Source organism: Emys orbicularis, chromosome 2, assembly GCF_028017835.1.
Source record: "Emys orbicularis isolate rEmyOrb1 chromosome 2, rEmyOrb1.hap1, whole genome shotgun sequence".
NCBI classification, from domain to species: domain Eukaryota; kingdom Metazoa; phylum Chordata; order Testudines; family Emydidae; genus Emys; species Emys orbicularis.
In genome coordinates, this window is record NC_088684.1 from 135,009,435 (window position 1) to 135,027,856 (window position 18,422).

Consider the following 18,422-nt stretch of genomic DNA (forward strand, 5'->3'; position numbering starts at 1 on the left):
TTGACTGCTGTGTACTGATCATCACCTCTACTCTCCCCTGAAGGGAGCTGCTATTAGAGAATGACTGTGTCCCTCAATCTGATCTGCCTGCTAGGGATGGAGGTGTTTTAACAGCTTTGCATCCATTGGTTTGGTTTCACTTTTTAAATAAAATAAGATTTTTAGGCTGTGGCAGTCCTGCTCCATCTAAGGGGAGACTAGTAGCCATTATACAATACACAATCTTCTGTGGTGCTTCATGCTGCCACTCCCAGGAGGGGAGTGTTCCACATCAAGTCAACCACGGGCTAGTATCTGGTCTTCAATCTGTGAAACCTGCCCTTTGTGCCCTAAACTCATTCAGGCACTACTTGTTAAAGCTAATGACAGCCATCTAACAGAGATGAAAGTAAGAGCTCATTCATTGGGTTTTGCCATTATAGCTGGATAAAAACTTGTCAGTATTTTATCCTGTAAAATAGCTTGCAGTTCCATCTAGAACTTACATATAGAAGATAGACTCTCCCTGTGAGGAGAGAGTCCAGGATCAGTTGCTCTGCTAGATTCCCACACTGCTTTCATGAACTCATGTCAAATTAAGCCATGACAGCACACACACATTTATTTACAGGGTGCTTGGTAGTTAACATGGCAGAAATGCTGCCCTAAGAGCACCACAAACTGAAGCCAAGTTGTCCAGGCCCAAAGTGGCCCGAGTCTTGCTTTGTTCTCTGTGCCTCTCCCTCTCCTGGGTAAGAGTCCATTTTAAACAATTTATAGGAATGCTCCTGGCACCAGGGAATCTTCCTCCTCACCTTTCCTGTCCATCTCCATGCGTGGCTAGTAAAGTGACAAAGTATTTCCATCCCAGTCCTCATGCAGATATTCCCCTCTCTGCAGCAACAGAATTTGTTTCCATGGCCTGGCTATAAAGAACATTGTTATACCCCTCTCTGTTACGAGCTGTTTCAATAGCAAAGAACTGGATCCTGGTGACTGAAAGGAAAAAAAAAAAAATCTGTTTACCTAACAGCCCCCAGCATACACAAAGAAACAGACTTACTCGAATATAAGCTTTATTCAAGCCACCCTGCACAAGAGACACCAGGACTTCCAGACTTCTGACCCAGAAGTCTGGCATCCTAAGGCTGCCTCAGAATCATCAACCCTGGGAGCTAGGATTTTCCAGCACTACAGCAGGGACTGTGGATGCACCCGAAGATCCTGATCCAGCCAAATGCTCTGGGGGCTGGCAGGCTCCCTGGCACAGAGCAATTTCAGCACCAAGCAAGCCTCAATGTCTACACTGCCCAGGTCTGAGAAGAGGAGGGTGTACGCAGGTGCTTACTCACCAAATATTGTGTTCTCTTCCGTGTAGTCCTTAGTGCAGTCCAGACGGAGCAGGGTGCCATAGTTGAAGTCTTCAACTACTCCATCAAACTGCATACAGAAGGGGCGCCATTTCTGGAGAGAGCAAAGAGAGCTTTCAGCCTTCTTTCTGGGAGGCAGATAAACTGTGTCCTCTAGTCTCCCTGCCACCTTCCTACAATGGCCTGGGGAGCTCCACGGCCACTGTACTCAGCTAGAGTGAGCAGAGGCCAGAATCACTGCAGGGTTTCCTAGACATCCTGCCCAAGGTTTCTCTAAAGAGCTGGCGCTCAGGGATGAGCTCCATGCTTCCTCAATGACTAGGGCTGGATTGCAGGGGGCTTCAGTTTGGGAAAGTCTCTCTGAATGGTGCAATTCTGGTTGGGAGCGAGAGATCTATATGTACAAATCTAGGACACAGTAGGGTACAGGCAGGCTAACCAAGGAGCCTCAAAAGGATGGGTAGCAGGGAGCACTTGTGCAAGAGAAGAGCAAGCATGTTGCTTGCACTACACAGCAGTCAGAAAGCAACACCCAACAGGAGACTGGACTTGAAATATTTGGCAGCTATGGAAAGCACCTTAGCTTTTGTTTTACTCTTGAGCTAAATACCAGAATACCACTATCCAGTCCCCCTCTGGCCAGACAAACGCTCTCCACGGAAAGGGGGACCTTCCCCCTCACAACCACTCAGATCCAGAAGCTCACCAGTATCTCATGGGCAGTTTGAGTCCCAAAGGGTGATGATACACATACACACAAAGCACTGACCGCTTTGGCTGGTTCCGATTTGAGCTCCTCTGGGTCAAGCACATCGATCTTGAGGTCACCAAAGCTTTTCCTGAACTCAGCATAGATCTGGTCATCGACTTTTGTAAGTTTCAGGAACTTGGGGTCAACAGAGGAAATAAGCTATAAAGGAAACATAAGAATCAGATTAAATGAGACAAGGCAAGCAGCAGAGGGGTGGGTCACCACAGCATTCATGCTGAATGAGAGGAAAAATACATAGGGCTTTCAAACACAGTGGTAACCGAGTTACCACTCCCTCGCCATCATGAACCACAGCCAGACAGTGACACCTCTCTCAAAGCAGGTGATACCAGCTCTTAACAAAAGCCCTTCACCCAACAACCTGAACTCCTCTGACAATCTGGCCTCAGTTCTGGGCACTTTTCCAAAGTTTGGCCCAGAGTGTCTATCAGTTACAGCTCGCTGTCACCTCTCTTGGTGGTTCACTTTCTCAGACTGGGCCCTGGGCTGCAGTCCCCCACATGTCAACCGTGATTACCTCAGCAATTCTGTTCCCTCCAGGAGCAGTAACAGTGATGTCCAGTAACCAAGCAGCTTTCTTCAAGCAAAGTATTTATTTAGCACAGAAGCATTTCAGAGCAAACTGCTGGGAGCTAAAATGGGAAGGGCTGCAAATGGTTCAAGTGATTTTAAAACAATCAGCTGTCTATATGCATGTTCAGCCTGATACTGAAACTTACCATTCCCCAGAGCTGGGGAAGGCGAAAGCTTCATCTGACCTGGACCTGCCCATGTTAGAGCGACTGACCACTCTCCCCTGCTTTAGGCACTGTCACTGTAATCTTACCCAGTCCTTTGATCACTCCAACCATTTACAGCACTACCCAACTTCAGTTTGGAGTGTGTCCTGTAATTCCCTGACCCAGTGTTTGTTAGGAGGCTGCTTATCTATACATATTGTGTTGCTTTCCCCACAGCCCCCTTATTAGATCAATACATTCATAAGGGAAAAATCTTACAAGCCAATACACAATCCCTTCCCCTCACTGACCAAGTCACATTCACAAAATTACCACATCTCAGTCTTCATTTCCAGTGCCCATGGAAATGAGAACTCATTGGCTAGAAACAAACTTGCTTCCAGTGTCTACAGCACTCCTTGCTATTCCAGCCCTGGGCTCCCCACACACTGCTGTGCTAAAGCCCCTCAATCCTGACCTTGAGCCCCCTTCTGCTATTTTAGTCTGAGGCCTCTCTCCGGAGAGACTGAAATACGCCAGTCGGGTAGTGGCTTATTACAAGCATAATATCAGTGGGTTATTTTTATTAAAATAAAATAAAAAGCTTGAGAAGCAATTCTCCATGGACTTACATTAAAATAGACTTCAGCGTGCTGATATGCTTTCATGGCCCAGATCATTTCAATGTTGGGCTGCAGAGAAAGAGAAAAAGCTGTAACATCACCTTAAATGCTGTCCTGGCTCTGTGTCCAGCACCTTCCATTACCTAAGCATTTGCAGACGTTTTTGTAACATAGATAGGGCTTAGGTTTCCACTAGTTTCATGTTGATATTCTTCTCAACTTCCTGTCTAAAACAGTGGAAGGCTTGTGAGCATATGAAGAAAGCTGCAAGAGTAGCATCAGTCTGAGGAGATACAATTCATTGACATTCTAGGGCTGCTTTCATGCTAAAGTGCCTTATCAATTTAAGATGCAATTCAAACTATACATCAATTACACTTTCTCACCACTGAAATGCAACCACCTCTGGTTGGAACATGGAAGTACGGTAGTTGTACAGTATTGTCAAACAGACAGGAAGTGGAAAAGAATACAGACAAATGAAACTATAGGGGAAACCTAAGCCCCATCTACATTACAAAAATGGAAAGTTTACATGTTTCAGCCCAAATCATGTCTGAATGTGTTTCCCACCCCTCCCCCTTGCCTACAGGGACTACATTATAACTGGGTTAGAGAACAATGTTATAAGCAGACACATCTAGGCAAGAACATATTTCCCTAACGTGGGTAGCAGTTTTTTCTTGTCCACCCAGGCAAGAATAAGCTATTTATACCAGGTTTTAGCCACCTCCATGTTTCACAACCGTATTTCAACATGGTTAAATTTGTAGTAGAGGCAGACTGTAGTTATTCATGTTGGAATTTAGATGGGACACTGAACTAACAAATAGGACGGGATGGGGTCTGGTGTGAATGCAGCACTGATGTGAAGTGCCCATTTGACAGCTTTGGAGACTGAAATACTGTGTATATCCAAATGGGCATTGACAGTGCAAGCGTTCCCCTGTCTACCCACCAAACACTGCCAAGCTATGGGATTTTTAGCAATCACAAGTGATTCTTTGTATTCATTTGAGATAACATCAAACAAGGACTGGGAAGTTTAAAAAACCTGGAGTACACACTTTCAGGCAACAGCTCGGAACAACTCTGAGGTCAAATACATCATGAAACTGAGACCTCAGGGGTAACAACTACACATCAACGAATGTAAAACTAAGTGCTGCTCCTATTCAACACCTTTCTTGGACCCACAGAAAGACGACCCTATTAGTCCCTCACCAGTGCTCTCTCCGGCCTTTCTGGGAATACTCACATCATTGCCATAGGCTTCAGCTGGCAGGGACAACGCATGGGCTGCTGCCACGGCTTCACCGGCCCCCTGCACATGAAACAAAGAGAGATGGCTGCTATTAGAGCCACAACTGGAACCACACAGAGAAATAAAGAGAACGTGGGGCGGGTCTGAGTTGTATTGAAACAAATCAGCACAACCAAATGGCAAATATATAAATCGAAGGAGTCAAACGAGCACTGTCAGGGTGCAGAAGACTGTACAGAATCCTTGCTCTGAAGAGTTTATAATTCACAAAGGAGGGGGAAAGGGTTGCAACATAAAAGCAAAGAGCAGTTGTACTGGGCATGCAGCCCTAAATGTGCAGAGACCCTTTTACTCCTCACTACAAAGAGCAGCTCCCCGAGACCCACACATACATGCAAGTCTAGTCTATGGCTGGGTGACATCACAGAGGGAGGGGGGCAGATGGAGGTACACATTATGCTCTCCCTTCTATACCTGAGCGGTTACAGGACACTGTGGGGCTCAGCCCCAGTTAGACACAATGAAAATTCACCTACAGAGCAAATTTCTGCCTTTGGAAGGCAGAAAACAGGGATGTGACGGAAGGACAGCGTCCTAGGACACAACTCCCCTCTAGGTGCTCTGTGAGGCATCACACCCTCCGTTCTGCCCTTCCAAAGGTTCTATCCCCCCAAAAAGACTTTGTTTCACCATGATCCCTACTTACAAGGGCTCTGCAGCCCCTGCAGATCGGCCCCATGCACCTCCAAAACCAGGTCTGTGTCCCCCTCCTTTCAAGGGCTTCATAATCACCAGGACTCTAAATCCATCCCCAGGGCTTCTCCCCGACTTGGCATCTGCTAACCCCGCCCCCCCTCCACACTCAAACTTTAAACTTCCCCCAATACCCCCCCAAAGCTCGACCCCTCCATCAAACCTTCCCCCCAAACTCCCCGCCCGTGGCTCAACCCCCCCCCCTCATCAAACCTTCCCCCCAAACCCCCTGCCCGGGGCTCGACCCCCCCCCATCACACCTTCCCCCCAAACCCCTCCGGAACTCAACCCATCAAACCTCCCCCCCCCAAAGCTCGACCCCCTCAAACCTTCCCCCCAAACCCCCTGCCCGGGGCTCGACCCCCCCCCCATCACACCTTCCCCCCAAACCCCTCCGGAACTCAACCCATCAAACCTCCCCCCCCCCCCAAGCTCGACCCCCCCCCCTCAAACCTTCCCCCCAAACCTCCTGCCCGGGGCTCGACCTCCCCATTAGTCCCCCCACCGGGGCTCTAGGACCCACTTTTCCTTACCAGGGCTCCCAGGCCGCCTCCAGCAGCGGCCATGCTACCTGTGACCTCTGACCCTCCATCGTCCCCTTTCCGCCCACACCGGAAGCTGCCCAGCCAGTGTGGTCACTGAGCATGCGCACAGGAGTCGAAGCGTGCAGGGAATGGCGCATGCGCAGGGGGGTGCCTGATTCGCTTCTTACTGGGCAGATGCTGCGTGGTATTGCGGTGCCCGCTGGCTCCCTCTGGCGGCAGCTCCAGCACATCACAGCCTGTCCCTCTCCACCCTGTCCCTAGGCACCAAGGTCCCAGTGCCGCCCACATCCCAGGAAGCTCCCCCCAGGACACCAGGGTCCCTCTCCCACCTTAATAAGAATAATAGCACCCAGCTGGTGGGTAGCATTTTTCAGCAGTCACACTCAGAGCACTTTACAAAGGAGGGCTGTCCCATTATCCCCATTTTACAGATGGGGAAACTGAGACAAAGGGCTGAGAATTGACTTGCCAGTTACCCAGCCACAGAGGCTGGTCGAGAACTTGGCTCTCTTAAATCCTGAGCCAGCGCACTAGCCACAGCACCTCTTCAAACCTAGCTTGCTTTCTATCCCAACACTTCTGATCCCTAAACGCTGGCCTGTACCAGGTGGGCTACACCTGACTCTCAGTACCTGCAGTTGTATTAATTGCAATGACGGCCTTTGAATTGCAGAAGGAGATCACGCACCCGCGAGCAGGGCTCTCTCATACACACATACTGGTAAATTACAAAGCCAGTATTTATTCCCTAATGTGGCTGGGCCTTTTGCAAATTACAGAGCCATATGCTGTCAAAATTCAGGCCCAAATTCCACAATCTTCTCGATTTTTATGGGCGGAGAATATTCCCTTGCGTTCCACTCTGCTGCTGAGAACTAACCAAAAGGAAGCATAGCAAAGGCTCCCAACAGCAGTGCTTAATTTGTGCCAAGACATGCCAACGCTGAGCCTCCGGCACCTCTAAAGCTTGGCAGCTTGTAGCCCCAGCACCTCGGCTTGCCGTGTCAGTTATGAACATCAAAAAACTTGCTTGAGCCCCAGCATTTCTTTCATTACAAATTAAGCACTACCCAACAGCCATTGTTTTTGTGGGACCTACAAAAATCAAGTATGTCATAATTCCCATGAGTCCTGTGGCACCATATAGACTAACAGACGTATTGGAGCATGAGCTTTCGTGGATGAATATCCACTTCGTCGGATGCATGGGAAGTGGGTATTCACCCACGAAAGCTCATGCTCCAATACGTCTGTTAGTCTATAAGGTGCCACAGGACTCTTTGCTGCTTTTACAGATCCAGACTAACACGGCTACCCCTCTGATACATAATTCCCATGCAATCTCTGTAACCACACTATACAAAGCTATGATGGTTCTGTCCAAGCAATCCCCATGCCAAGCCCTATTCCTAGGCAGGGTGATGACCATATGTCCTGTTTTGGCTGGGACAGTCCCCTTTTTAAGCCCTGTTCCGGGCGTCCTCCATAGGAGGGCATGGAAGAACATTCAGGGGGGTCTTGGGTGAGTGGCACCATGGTGGGGTCCCCTGGGGCCAGCCCTGTGCAGGGGGTGGAGGAAGAAGCGGGTGGGGAGTCCCTCAGGCCAGCCAGTCACATTTCACTTGGGGAAATATGGTCACCCTATTCCTAGGGCTTTGCTCAGATCAACAGTGTGGCTCCCATAAGGCGCTGTTTTGACCAAACTCTTGGACACAGCATCCGGTGAGGTTTTTGAATTAAATAAAATTGCCCTAAATACAGTCAGCCACATGCTTAAGGAAATAAAAACCGGTGACAGGTCCATGTGCAGAGCAAAGCCAACAAGGGAGTGAACTGTTATTTTCCAGCTTCCAAGGAAGTTGGCAAATAGTAGAAACTAACAGGAAAAACAGTCACACAACAGGATCCTTTTATAAACAATTATTATTATTCCTATGTGTTGTTTGGTGCCATTCAATAAAAATAAAAACAGCCCCTGACTCAGTGAGTTTACAATCTCATTGTCACCTATTAGTTTTTACAGTGGGGCTTAGGGGCTCCAACCCAGATCATTATGCTCACAGCTGTATAAATGCTTTGTATGAAACAGTTCCTGCCCTGAAGAGCTCAAAATCTAAATAAACAAGACAGGCAACTGGTAGGAGAGACAAAAAGTGACTCACCTAAGCTCACACAGCACCAGAGTCAGGATTAGAAGTCAAGTCTTCTAGTCCAACATCATAACTACTAGACTACAAGGTCACAACAGTACAAACAGCCTAGAGTCCCTCTGACTTCTGCATATCTGATTCTGGGCTCATTTTCTACTGGCCTGGATCTTGCAAACTTCTCCACTCAAACAAACTCTTGCTCACATGAAGATCAGTTTACAGGGCTGAGGCCTTGATTGATTTTTATAAATTCCCTTCTTGTGGGAAACCTGGGATTTTGATCAGTGGGTTTCTTTCACTCATTAGTTATCTGTAACTATTTGCAACATGAAAAGTGCTGTAGATGTGCTAGATGCTAATGATCAAGATTTTATTTCCACGGTTGCATTCGCCCAGGGTGAGCTTGTGGAACTGTCTCTCTTTGGAGAGGGCTGTTCCTCCTTAAGGCCACATTTCAGCTTCTAGCAACAAGCCTGAGGCTGATTGGGTGAAGTATTGACCCCACTCACCCAATCTGACTTTATAAATGGCTTGAGGGGGGTAGGTCTCTGTTTGCAGGGGGTGCTAGTGCCAGTCCCTTTAGCAGACAATTTTAAGTTGTGTGAGTGAGGTGAGTTATCAAATACAAATGTTAGCAAACACTTATTTTTCCTTTAAAGCTTCCTCTTGCAGTTAGCAAGGTCTGTGTCCTGGGGAGAGATGTAACCTGAGGGTACTGTATTGTGTGTCCTAAATGTCTCCTGGAAGGCAGAGATTTGCTGTCCTCTTATGTGTGGCTAGTGCTACGGATGTAGTGGTAGGATTGCTGTAGGAGCTCAAAGGGATTAGGCTCACAACACCATTGATGGTCGGGGGATTTGGACTTGAAAATTGCAGCTGTGCTGTTTGGAGAGGGTATCCCCCTAGGAATAACCAGGGACACAACAGTGATGCTATGAAACTGTAACTTGCCCTATCTTGCCAGTGCTGGGGACAAGCAGGGCTCTGATTTCATTGGACCAGCAGAGCAACTCCCTCTTAGCAAGCAATGAAAGAGCCAAGTATCTTGCCATATCACAGTGGCTGTGATCAATGCTGGCGAGGGGGAGCAGTCTTGTTGAAGTCAATAGCAATGCTCTTGATGGTCAGGATCTAAGGCTGCTAAGCACTCTCCACTCTGCTGGAAAGCTATTGGCTCTAGAGTTGTTTGGCACCACTTACAATCCGACCCTAAGTGTTTGGGATTGGGCCCTTTGTTGCTCTTGTTTTACTCAGCTAATAAACAATGGCTACTACAGTTTGTAGTGATCCTGCTGCAAAGAATTGCTGGTGCCCTCGCTAACCTCCAATGTGTTTAAGTGTCCAGTTCTGGTGTTAAAAAGGTGCATATAGAGATTTTGCTCAGTTTAATAAAATCACTAGAAATGACCTGGGTGTAACGACCCCCGTTCTAGAATATGGTAACACCCTGTTATAGAGAGATCTGATGACTGTCCATGTATTCTATCTTGCTAAACAAAAGTTCACTTTTACAAGGATTGGTTTTGTTTCTGATAGTTACCTGGCAGGGATTTGTAAACTTTTTTTAAACTTCCAAAATAAATGGGGGGGAGGGGTTGTTGGAAAAACTAGAAATGGTGCAGAGAAGCGCCATACAGATTTGAGGGCTGGAAAATGTCTCTCCTTGTGCTCTGAGTCTCTCAATCTCTTTAGTTTACCAAAAAGAAGATTGAGAGGTAACTTAATTAGTGTTTAAGTAGCTTCATGGGGAGAAAATACTAGGTCCTCAGAGTCTATAATCCCGTGGAGAAAGGTATAACAGGAGCCAATGGCTGGAAGCTGAAGCCAGAAAAATTCCAGTTGGAAACAAGGCCCAAATGAACAGTGAGGGTGTAAACTATTGGAAAAAACTGTGATGGGAATGGTGGATTCTTCAGATCCAAAGAGAGTTTAGTCAAACCCAAATTATGGGTTCAATACTGGGGTAATTGGGTGAAAACTTAATGGCCTGTAAGATACAGGAGGTCAGACTAAAAGATCTAATGCTTCTTTCTGGCCTGAATTCTGTGGAAAACTTAAATCCTATATCAGTGGGGCTGTTGCAAAGTTTTTTAGCTTAGTAAAGACTCCACTCTAAGTAACATCTTCTTCCTTCCCAGGAAAGTAAATCCTAGGAACCATGGCTCTTAACAGTAGTGCCAACAGCAGCAGTAAATCTGAGAAGCCAGTGTCTCTAATCTGGGGTAAGAACCTGTCTCTCATGACTGCTTCTGGGGATATAATTTCTGTGTATACTGTGACTAAGAGCCATGAATGCAGCTGAAACAAGTTTCCATTGACTTGTCCTCCCTCCCATCTGCTTGTTTCTGTCCACCTGTTGCATCTTGTTGTCGAGACCAGTGGTTCTCAACCAGGGGTACACGGAGGTCTTCCAGGGGGTACATCAACTCATCTAGATATTTGCCTGGTTTTGCAGCAGGCTATGTAGGAAAGCACTAGCAAAGTCCGTACAAACTAAAATATCATACAATGACTTTATACTGCTCTATATACTAGACACTGAAATGTAAGTACAATAGTTATATTCCAATCAATTTGTTTAATTCTATGGTAAAAATGAGAACGTAAGCAATTTCTCAGTACTCATGTGCTGTGACACTTTTATTTTATTATGTTTGATTTTGTAAGCAAGTAGTTTTTAAGTGAGGTGAAACTTAGGGTAGGCAAGACAAATCAAATGCCCGAAAGGGGTACAGTAGACTGGAAAGGTTGAGAACCGTACAAACACAGGAGGGCAGGGAGGACCATATGTCTTCCTGTCCAGTGCCTAGCACAACGGGGCCCCAACCTCTGTACTACTGCAATATAAGCTGTAATAACTAGGTGGCTTCGGGCTACTTCAGGAAGTGTATTCCAAGGCTCCCCTGACAATCACAGCCCTCAGCTGAAATGAAACCATTCTTCCAAGGGGCAGAGAGGCTCTGCCTCTCGGTGACCAACCAAATAACTGGAACCCTTGAAAACCTGCCCCTCTGGAGGGAGGCAGGCTCCAGTGGTAGGTATCTGGAGAGCGCTCTCATCTAGAGATGAGGATGTGCTTAGGTTGTTGTGGGCCTCAGGACAGCCATCTGCCTGAAAATTATCTCAGTACAGTCTCCTCTTTAGTCTATCTCTGAGTTGAGCAGTCCAATTACTTTGTACCCCCTTAAACTGCCACCCGATTCTTCTTCTCTCCCTAATCTCTTAGGAAGTGAACTCTTCCCCTGTGTCTTAAGCATCTCTTAGCTCCCGTTGGTCAACACCTGTGGCGGCTCCACGGGACAATGTTTTGGCTCTAATATCAACCTGCCTGACAGGTGCAGGAAGCAGAGAGGAGCTTTGGGGAGCCAAACTGCTGCCTCTAGTTTGGGGGCACTTATGTATTGGCGGCTTCTCTCATGTCTCTTCTCCTACCCCCCCCCCCTACCAAAAACGAGGTGTGGTGAAAGCACCATCTCTGACACTTCAGCCTAGACGTGACTCAGCCGAGAATGGGGCGGGCGGTGGGCTGAGCTGACCTGATGGGGCCTCTGCCTCATCCACAGGATGTGAACTAAACCATGAGAAGCAAACCTATACATTCAAGATCCCAGATGAATGGAAGTATGAGCAGCAGCTGGCCCTGCGGACAGTGAGTACCTGGCTTGTCCTTGCCCGTAGAGGGTTATCGGGCAGGGTGTGGGCGCTGGTGTTTGAAGTGGGTAGCTGAGCACAGGCTGGCCTTGGAAGCTAATATAAGGACATGGAGAGGAAGAGAAGACCCCTAATCTAGGTACCATGATGTTCAGATATGACCAATCCCACTTCTGGAACCATCTGGCATGCAAACCCTGCAGGGAGAGAAGAGAACGGCCTCATTACTCCCTTGCCTGGGGCCGTTCACTCATTCATGCTTGTTGACACTACTGGCCCTAGAGCACCTGTAACATGGGTCTCTGCATGGCAGTTCAAAGGGCACTGCCACCAGACCAGCCTGCCCAAGTCCCTTCAGTGCAACCATTTCCTGCAAGCCTGGCCTGCTTCAGCCATAGAAGGGAGGGGCATGTTTTGCAGAGGAGTATCTATGCTCTGTGTCCCACTGTCTGCTCCTGTGTTCATGTACACAAGGGCTGCTGTGGAAGAACAACCTGTGCGGGGTGATAGGCCCTAATTCTCCCACCCCTGATCTCCGCCAGGGTAAATGGCTGCCCTGATCAGTCAGTCAAGGAAGCCACTCTCCCTTGGGACTTGCAGAAAGTGTGGTGGAGCTCTAATGAGCAGCGGCAGGGTCTTCCTTATTGGCTTATAGGCTTTAGTAGGGTTGCCACCTCTGAGGCACAAAATACCAAGACCTTTCCTGAACCCATAAAACTGGACAGCTGGCAGTGTGTATGGAGCACCCTCCCAGATTTCCTGGGACAGGGACCCCAAAGGGATGGTCCTGAGAACCTGGATGGGACCAACCCTAGGCTAGGGCCCTATAGACTTGTCTGGAACCCTCCTTCCCAGGTCTGGAGTTTGGCGGGGGGGAGAAGTCTAGAGTTGGAGCCTTCACAGATGTTGCTGGAGTTCTGCCACTAAAGGGGTACTGATGACTCATGCTTTCACCCAAAGATCTGCCTAGGAGAAAAAGCCAAAGATGAGTTCAATGTTGTGGAGATTGTACCCTCCGAGGACAGCCAGGATACCACGCCTGTGCCCCTAGCAACTCTGAAACCTTCAGTACTGCCAATGGTGAGTGCCCGCTCATCAGTCTCTTAGAGGACTCTGGTGGGGGACAATGACACTGAACTGGGGTTAGCTCATATCAAGCATAAAGTCCAACCAGAGATGGGCCTGAACAAAAACACAAGATCTGAATGGCTTGTGGACAGAACCCTGTAGTTTGGCTCAGCTCACTAGAAAAGGCCAGACTTGGAGCAAACCTGAATGCTGCCCTGGGCAGTGGACAGGTTGAAATAGCAAAGGGAAGCTTGATGTGGCAACAGCCCTATAGGGAGGGGAAAATGCATGAGCTGAAGGCTGAGTGCATCCACCCAGCCTTCAGCTCCTGGCAAAATAAGTGTGCCTTCATTTTCCCTTTCCTCCTGAAGACTTGCTCTAGGATCCTGTCAGGCCTCAGAGCACACCTGCTTTCCAGATATAGCTTCTAATTGAGTACTCAGCATAACCTGTTATCAACCAGACACTGCTGCTTCACCGCTGCCCAGGGGGGCAGCAATGCATGCATGGCTCTCCCAGCTAACAGCCCTTCTAGGCAGTTCAGTCCTTGCCCTGAAGAGCTTATGAAGACCATCACTGGGGAGATGGGTAGCTTTCCCAACAGGCCAGGACACTGAAAATCCAGTACTGATAATGCTCAGCTGTGCATAAACCAACTCCTGTGTTATCTCTAAATTAACTAGTCCTAGCCTCTCCTACGAGGGAAATGCATGGGGAAACCTCCTGCCAGGCTCTGGCACTTGTGTCTGTAGGCAGTGCAGGAGGATGAGGGGGAAAGCTGAAGGCCCATATAACCTGTGACATTAATCTCTTCCAGGCCACCATGGTGGGGGTTGAGCTGACTCCTCCTGTCACCTTCAGGTTGAGAGCTGGCTCTGGCCCAGTCTACATCACTGGACAACACGTTACATGTAAGCGAACGGAGCGAGGTAGGAAGAGGGGATCTGAGCCCAAGTCAACCCTGGTGTAAATGTAATGCAATGCCCATTGGCTCCAATGGGAGCTGCACTTGCTGGATCTACTCTGTCCCCTAGCGATGTCCAAGGCCTACCCAAGTGCCAGCACCTTGGGAATTCAGTGACTTTCCGCCATCTCCAGGCACAGGAAGGCCACAACCTCGGCATAACGTCCCACTGTCAGAGCAGGGGCGCTGCATGCCTCTAACCACAGGTTCTCTTCCCTACCCTTTCCTCCAGGCAGGATGGCTGGCAGGTGTGCTCTGGGGATAGTGGCTAGTTCTAAAGACTCCCACTCCTACCAAGGAGCCGCTAACCTCAGCGACACACCTAGGTAACTTGAGCTGTGCTGCAACCTACATTCTCAATGGGGCCAAAATCGGCTCAAGTTAGCGTCTCTTTGGAATGAGGAGCATCTCTGCCATAACTAACTGTGGCTTGTTGGGCTTGCTCTAATCAGGGCCCAGAATAAAACCAAGTGTGTAAGTCCCCCAATATGAGCAGCAGGTCACTGAGAGGCACCAGCGTGTCTAGCTGCTTTAAGGGTGCGTGAACAGCTCTGAGCCAAGGCTGCTCTGCTTTGCAGTGGTACCAGATCTCTCCTGGGATGAGGAGGAGGAGGAAGAGGAGGAGGTGGCTGAGGAAGAAGAATCTCAGGAGGATTCTCCCCCCAAAGCCATCAAGCATCCAGCTTCCAACAAGCGGGGTAGCATTGCCAAGGTACTGCAAGAACTGTCAAGCGAGGAGCACCCACTGTCAGTCGCATGGCCCAATTCCTCCCTGGCAGCACCACTAATTCCCTGGTGGACCTGCTGGTTCTGAATCTGTCCCCGGGTGTGGAGGTGACTAGTGAGAGAGTAGAGTGAACTAGCCTATCTAGTCTCCTGGGCCTTCCAGAATCTTGCTGGCTCACCCAATGAACCCTGAGAAGCGGCTGATGTTCTGCTGGAGGTGATCTCTCCAGCATGAGACTCCCGAGTGCTTGTGACCACTGAAGTCTGCATTGCTGTCCCCAAGAGTCCTGGGGGTATTAATATGGAGATATCTATCTCATAGAACTGGAAGGGACCTTGAAAGGTAATCAAGTCCAGTCCCCTGCCTTCACAGCAGGACCAAGTACTATCTGGTTTTGTTTTTTTTAATTTTTTGGTTTTTTTTTGCCCCAGATCCCTAAATGGCCCCCTCAAAGATTGAACTCACAACCCTGGGCTTAGCAAGCCAGGTAATGAGTGTCTTGGCTAAATTCCAGTGTAGCTAACTATATGTAATGTTCTGCTCCCTAACCTCTTCTTCCCTGCCCCCTGTCAAATGAACACTGCATCCTCCAATGCTGCTGCCCTAACCTGTTGCATAGTATTGCTAAGGGTTTAACAGCTATGCTCTAGCCCAGAGGTGGCTGCATTTCAGTGGTGGGCATATAGCTTCCAAGTCACTGCTATCTCTGGAATGTATTCTATGATGCTTGGACTCCTCCCTTCACCTGGGAAAGTCCCACATGGACAGACTGTTTTCTTGCTGCTACAGCTGATCCATGCCTGTGCAATAACCCATTTTCCTGCTATAGGGATAAGCTACACAATTCTTCCTACTTTGGAGAATTCTGCTCGGGCAGTTCAAAATGTCCTCTCCCCACCCGTGACTTAGAACTTATGCTAGCCTTGTCAAATTTAACTCAATCTTTCTTCTTCCCAGAAGAAGAAGATGGAGAAAGAGGAAGAGAAGTGAGTATAATCAATGGTGCGGTGCAGGGGAGTCAAACAGTCTGGATAGCACCCTCTAGATGAGATGGTGGGAATACTGCCTGACCGATCTCTGGCACAGGTGGAAGCTAAGGATCTCATGGCAAGAGGGGACTAGAATTCCATAGGCCAGGAAACACAGTGACATTGACTAACCTCCAGGTCTATGGGAGATAACAGCCTTTTGGCTAGTCCCGGCAGTGCTGCGCTGGTGCCTAACTCTGGTAAAGAGCAAAGGGATAACTGTCCTGTGAATTGCTATGGGAAATCCTAGAGGAACGCTGGCATGCCCTTATCCCCATCACATGTGCCCAAAGCCACCAGTTAGGTCTAAGTAACTTCATGCTAAAAACCTAAACACTAACAGCTGGATTGTCCCAGGGAGAGGCAGAAGCTCAGTATCTGTCGTTAGATCTGTGAACATATGGCATGAGTTTTCAGGAGTGAATCTAATCTCAACACTTCTCTTCCCTTCTCTTCTGAGTAGCAGTGTTCCTTCTGATGATGATGTCCTTCCCAGCAAGGTAAGAAGCCAAGCACTGATCTCTGTGCCCCTTGGGAGAAACATGAATAGCATTAATGCTGGCTTGAGAAACGTTTCGCTGTGGCAGTCTCTTCTGAAGCAAATGTGGTTTTTAAAGCTGTCCCTCTGTTCTGCATGGGGCTCCTGTTTCCATTTCATCTGTGGCTGCTTTATCTCTGCTTCGCTGTCTCTAGAGCTGAATGACTAGTATTAGTCAAAGGTAAAAAGTCACTCTGCAAATGACTCAGTCTATCTAAATCACTTGCTGAAAAAATGAGTACCAGATATTCTAGCAGCTGGTGGGTGTCTGCCACATGCCACTATCTGCTTCTAATTAGCTGACAACCCCTGAAATAGGGCAGACAGTCAAACATGAAAACACCACCCTGGCAGGAAAAATAACCAACAGGCATATGGATAACTAAACCTGGGCTTAGATCTGCACGCTCGTGAATTGAGCTCTTGCTGTCTAGTTCTAATGCCTAATCACTTTCCATGTGCTGTTGTGGGAGCAATGCAGAGTCGCTCTGCATTAACATCTTGGCCTAGTGAGGGGGCCATTGAATCTGGGGGTGCCTAGCCACTGGCCTGTGCTACTCTAAAGCCATAGCCTCACTTTGTTCCCTTTGCAGGGAAGAGGAGCTGGCAGAGGGAGAAAGCCAGCAGCGAAGAAATAGACTGATCTGCAGCAAGGTATCTACAAGGTAAGGCTGTTCTGCAAACCGCAGGCTGGCTGAGTAGAGCAAGCCACCAAGATGAGGCCTTGCCAAGGAACATAAGAACATAAGAAAGGCCGTACTGGGTCAGACCAAAGGTCCATCTAGCCCAGTATCTGTCTACCGACAGTGGCCAATGCCAGGTGCCCCAGAGGGAGTGAACCTAACAGGCAATGATCAAGTGATCTCTCTCCTGCCATCCATCTCCATCCTCTGACGAACAGAGGCTAGGGACACCATTCTTACCCATCCTGGCTAATAGCCATTTATGGACTTAGCCACCATGAATTTATCCAGTCCCCTTTTAAACATTGTTATAGTCCTAGCCTTCACAACCTCCTCAGGTAAGGAGTTCCACAAGTTGACTGTGCGCTGCGTGAAGAAGAACTTCCTTTTATTTGTTTTAAACCTACTGCCTATTAATTTCATTTGGTGACCCCTAGTTCTTGTATTATGGGAATAAGTAAATAACTTTTCCTTATCCACTTTCTCAACATCACTCATGATTTTATATACCTCTATCATGTCCCCCCTTAGTCTTCTCTTTTCCAAACTGAAGAGTCCTAGCCTCTTTAATCTTTCCTCATATGGGACCCTCTCTAAACCCTTAATCATTTTAGTTGCTCTTTTCTGAACCTTTTCTAGTGCTAGAATATCTTTTTTGAGGTGAGGAGACCACATCTGTACACAGTATTCGAGATGTGGGCGTACCATGGATTTATATAAGGGCAATAATATATTCTCAGTCTTATTCTCTATCCCCTTTTTAATGATTCCTAACATCCTGTTTGCTTTTTTGACCGCCTCTGCACACTGCGTGGACATCTTTAGAGAACTATCCACGATGACGCCAAGATCTTTTTCCTGACTCGTTGTAGCTAAATTAGCCCCCATCATGTTGTATGTATAGTTGGGGTTATTTTTTCCAATGTGCATTACTTTACATTTATCCACATTAAATTTCATTTGCCATTTGAGATGAGCTGATGGCTGTACTGTCATGGAGAGACCAATATTGTGTCCCAGGTTCCCCATGCATGCAGCGGCTAGGGGAACCATAACCGTCTGGCCACTCCATTGTCCTCCCTGGAGGCAAATGCTGGATGCACTATGCTATATTTAGTGGTGCTGTGTGGGGAAAATGGCTAATCAAATGCCACCTAATTGGGGATGGGTATTTAAGGAGAGGACTAAGGATTACAACACAACGGGATAATCCACAAAGTAGAATCCTTCGGGCAGGAAGCTACTGGCATAGTATCTAGCTGCCAGCAAAATGGTCTAGCAGCCTATGCCTGGAGCTTGGAGGTAGGACTCCCAGGTTCTGACTTACTGTGTTGTTCACTGCTCTGTAGTGCTCTGAAGCTATACAAATGCTCATATTGTGCACTGGCTCTGAACCAACTGGAATCCATCTGTGGGGCAAGGTAACTTTGTGGGAGGTACAAACTAGTGACTTGTCTCTGGAGAACTCATCTGGCACAGAAGTGCTCCAGGACTTTGCCCTTATGCCATGCGAAGATCTGACTTCTGTTTCCCCTTGCCTTCTAGGGCCTGGTACAGAAGAGACCAGAGAGATTTTTGTGCTGTTTTC

General features: G+C 48.0%; 2 protein-coding genes across 2 annotated transcripts; one reads left to right on the plus strand and one right to left on the minus strand.

Moving 5' to 3' along the window:
• Positions 1-584: 584 nt before the first annotated feature.
• PBDC1 (polysaccharide biosynthesis domain containing 1) lies at positions 585-6,082 on the minus strand. The gene is made up of 6 exons (XM_065400097.1): positions 6,014-6,082; positions 4,722-4,787; positions 3,473-3,532; positions 2,119-2,259; positions 1,332-1,443; positions 585-975 (listed from the first exon to the last, which is right to left on the minus strand). Exons 1-6 carry the CDS (start codon positions 6,044-6,046, stop codon positions 854-856), a joined length of 534 nt encoding a protein of 177 aa, XP_065256169.1. The 5' UTR covers positions 6,047-6,082; the 3' UTR covers positions 585-853.
• Positions 6,083-10,333: 4,251 nt separating this feature from the next.
• NPM2 (nucleophosmin/nucleoplasmin 2) lies at positions 10,334-16,789 on the plus strand. The gene is made up of 8 exons (XM_065399929.1): positions 10,334-10,397; positions 11,739-11,824; positions 12,787-12,906; positions 13,712-13,805; positions 14,437-14,570; positions 15,543-15,571; positions 16,077-16,113; positions 16,745-16,789. Exons 1-8 carry the CDS (start codon positions 10,334-10,336, stop codon positions 16,787-16,789), a joined length of 609 nt encoding a protein of 202 aa, XP_065256001.1.
• The last annotated feature ends 1,633 nt before the right edge of the window (positions 16,790-18,422 follow it).

Excerpts from the sequence above, each read along its gene's own strand:
- PBDC1 (XM_065400097.1), bottom strand. The coding sequence starts at position 6,046 with ATGGCCGCTGCTGGAGGCGGCCTGGGAGCCCTG. Across the intron at positions 3,533-4,721 it reads CTGAAGCCTATGGCAATGAT|CCCAACATTGAAATGATCTG; the intron begins GTGAGTATTCCC and ends CTTTCTCTGCAG. Across the intron at positions 2,260-3,472 it reads ACGCTGAAGTCTATTTTAAT|CTTATTTCCTCTGTTGACCC; the intron begins GTAAGTCCATGG and ends TTTCCTTTATAG.
- NPM2 (XM_065399929.1), top strand. The coding sequence starts at position 10,334 with ATGGCTCTTAACAGTAGTGCCAACAGCAGCAGTAAATCTGAGAAGCCA. Across the intron at positions 11,825-12,786 it reads AGCAGCTGGCCCTGCGGACA|ATCTGCCTAGGAGAAAAAGC; the intron begins GTGAGTACCTGG and ends TTTCACCCAAAG. Across the intron at positions 12,907-13,711 it reads AACCTTCAGTACTGCCAATG|GCCACCATGGTGGGGGTTGA; the intron begins GTGAGTGCCCGC and ends AATCTCTTCCAG.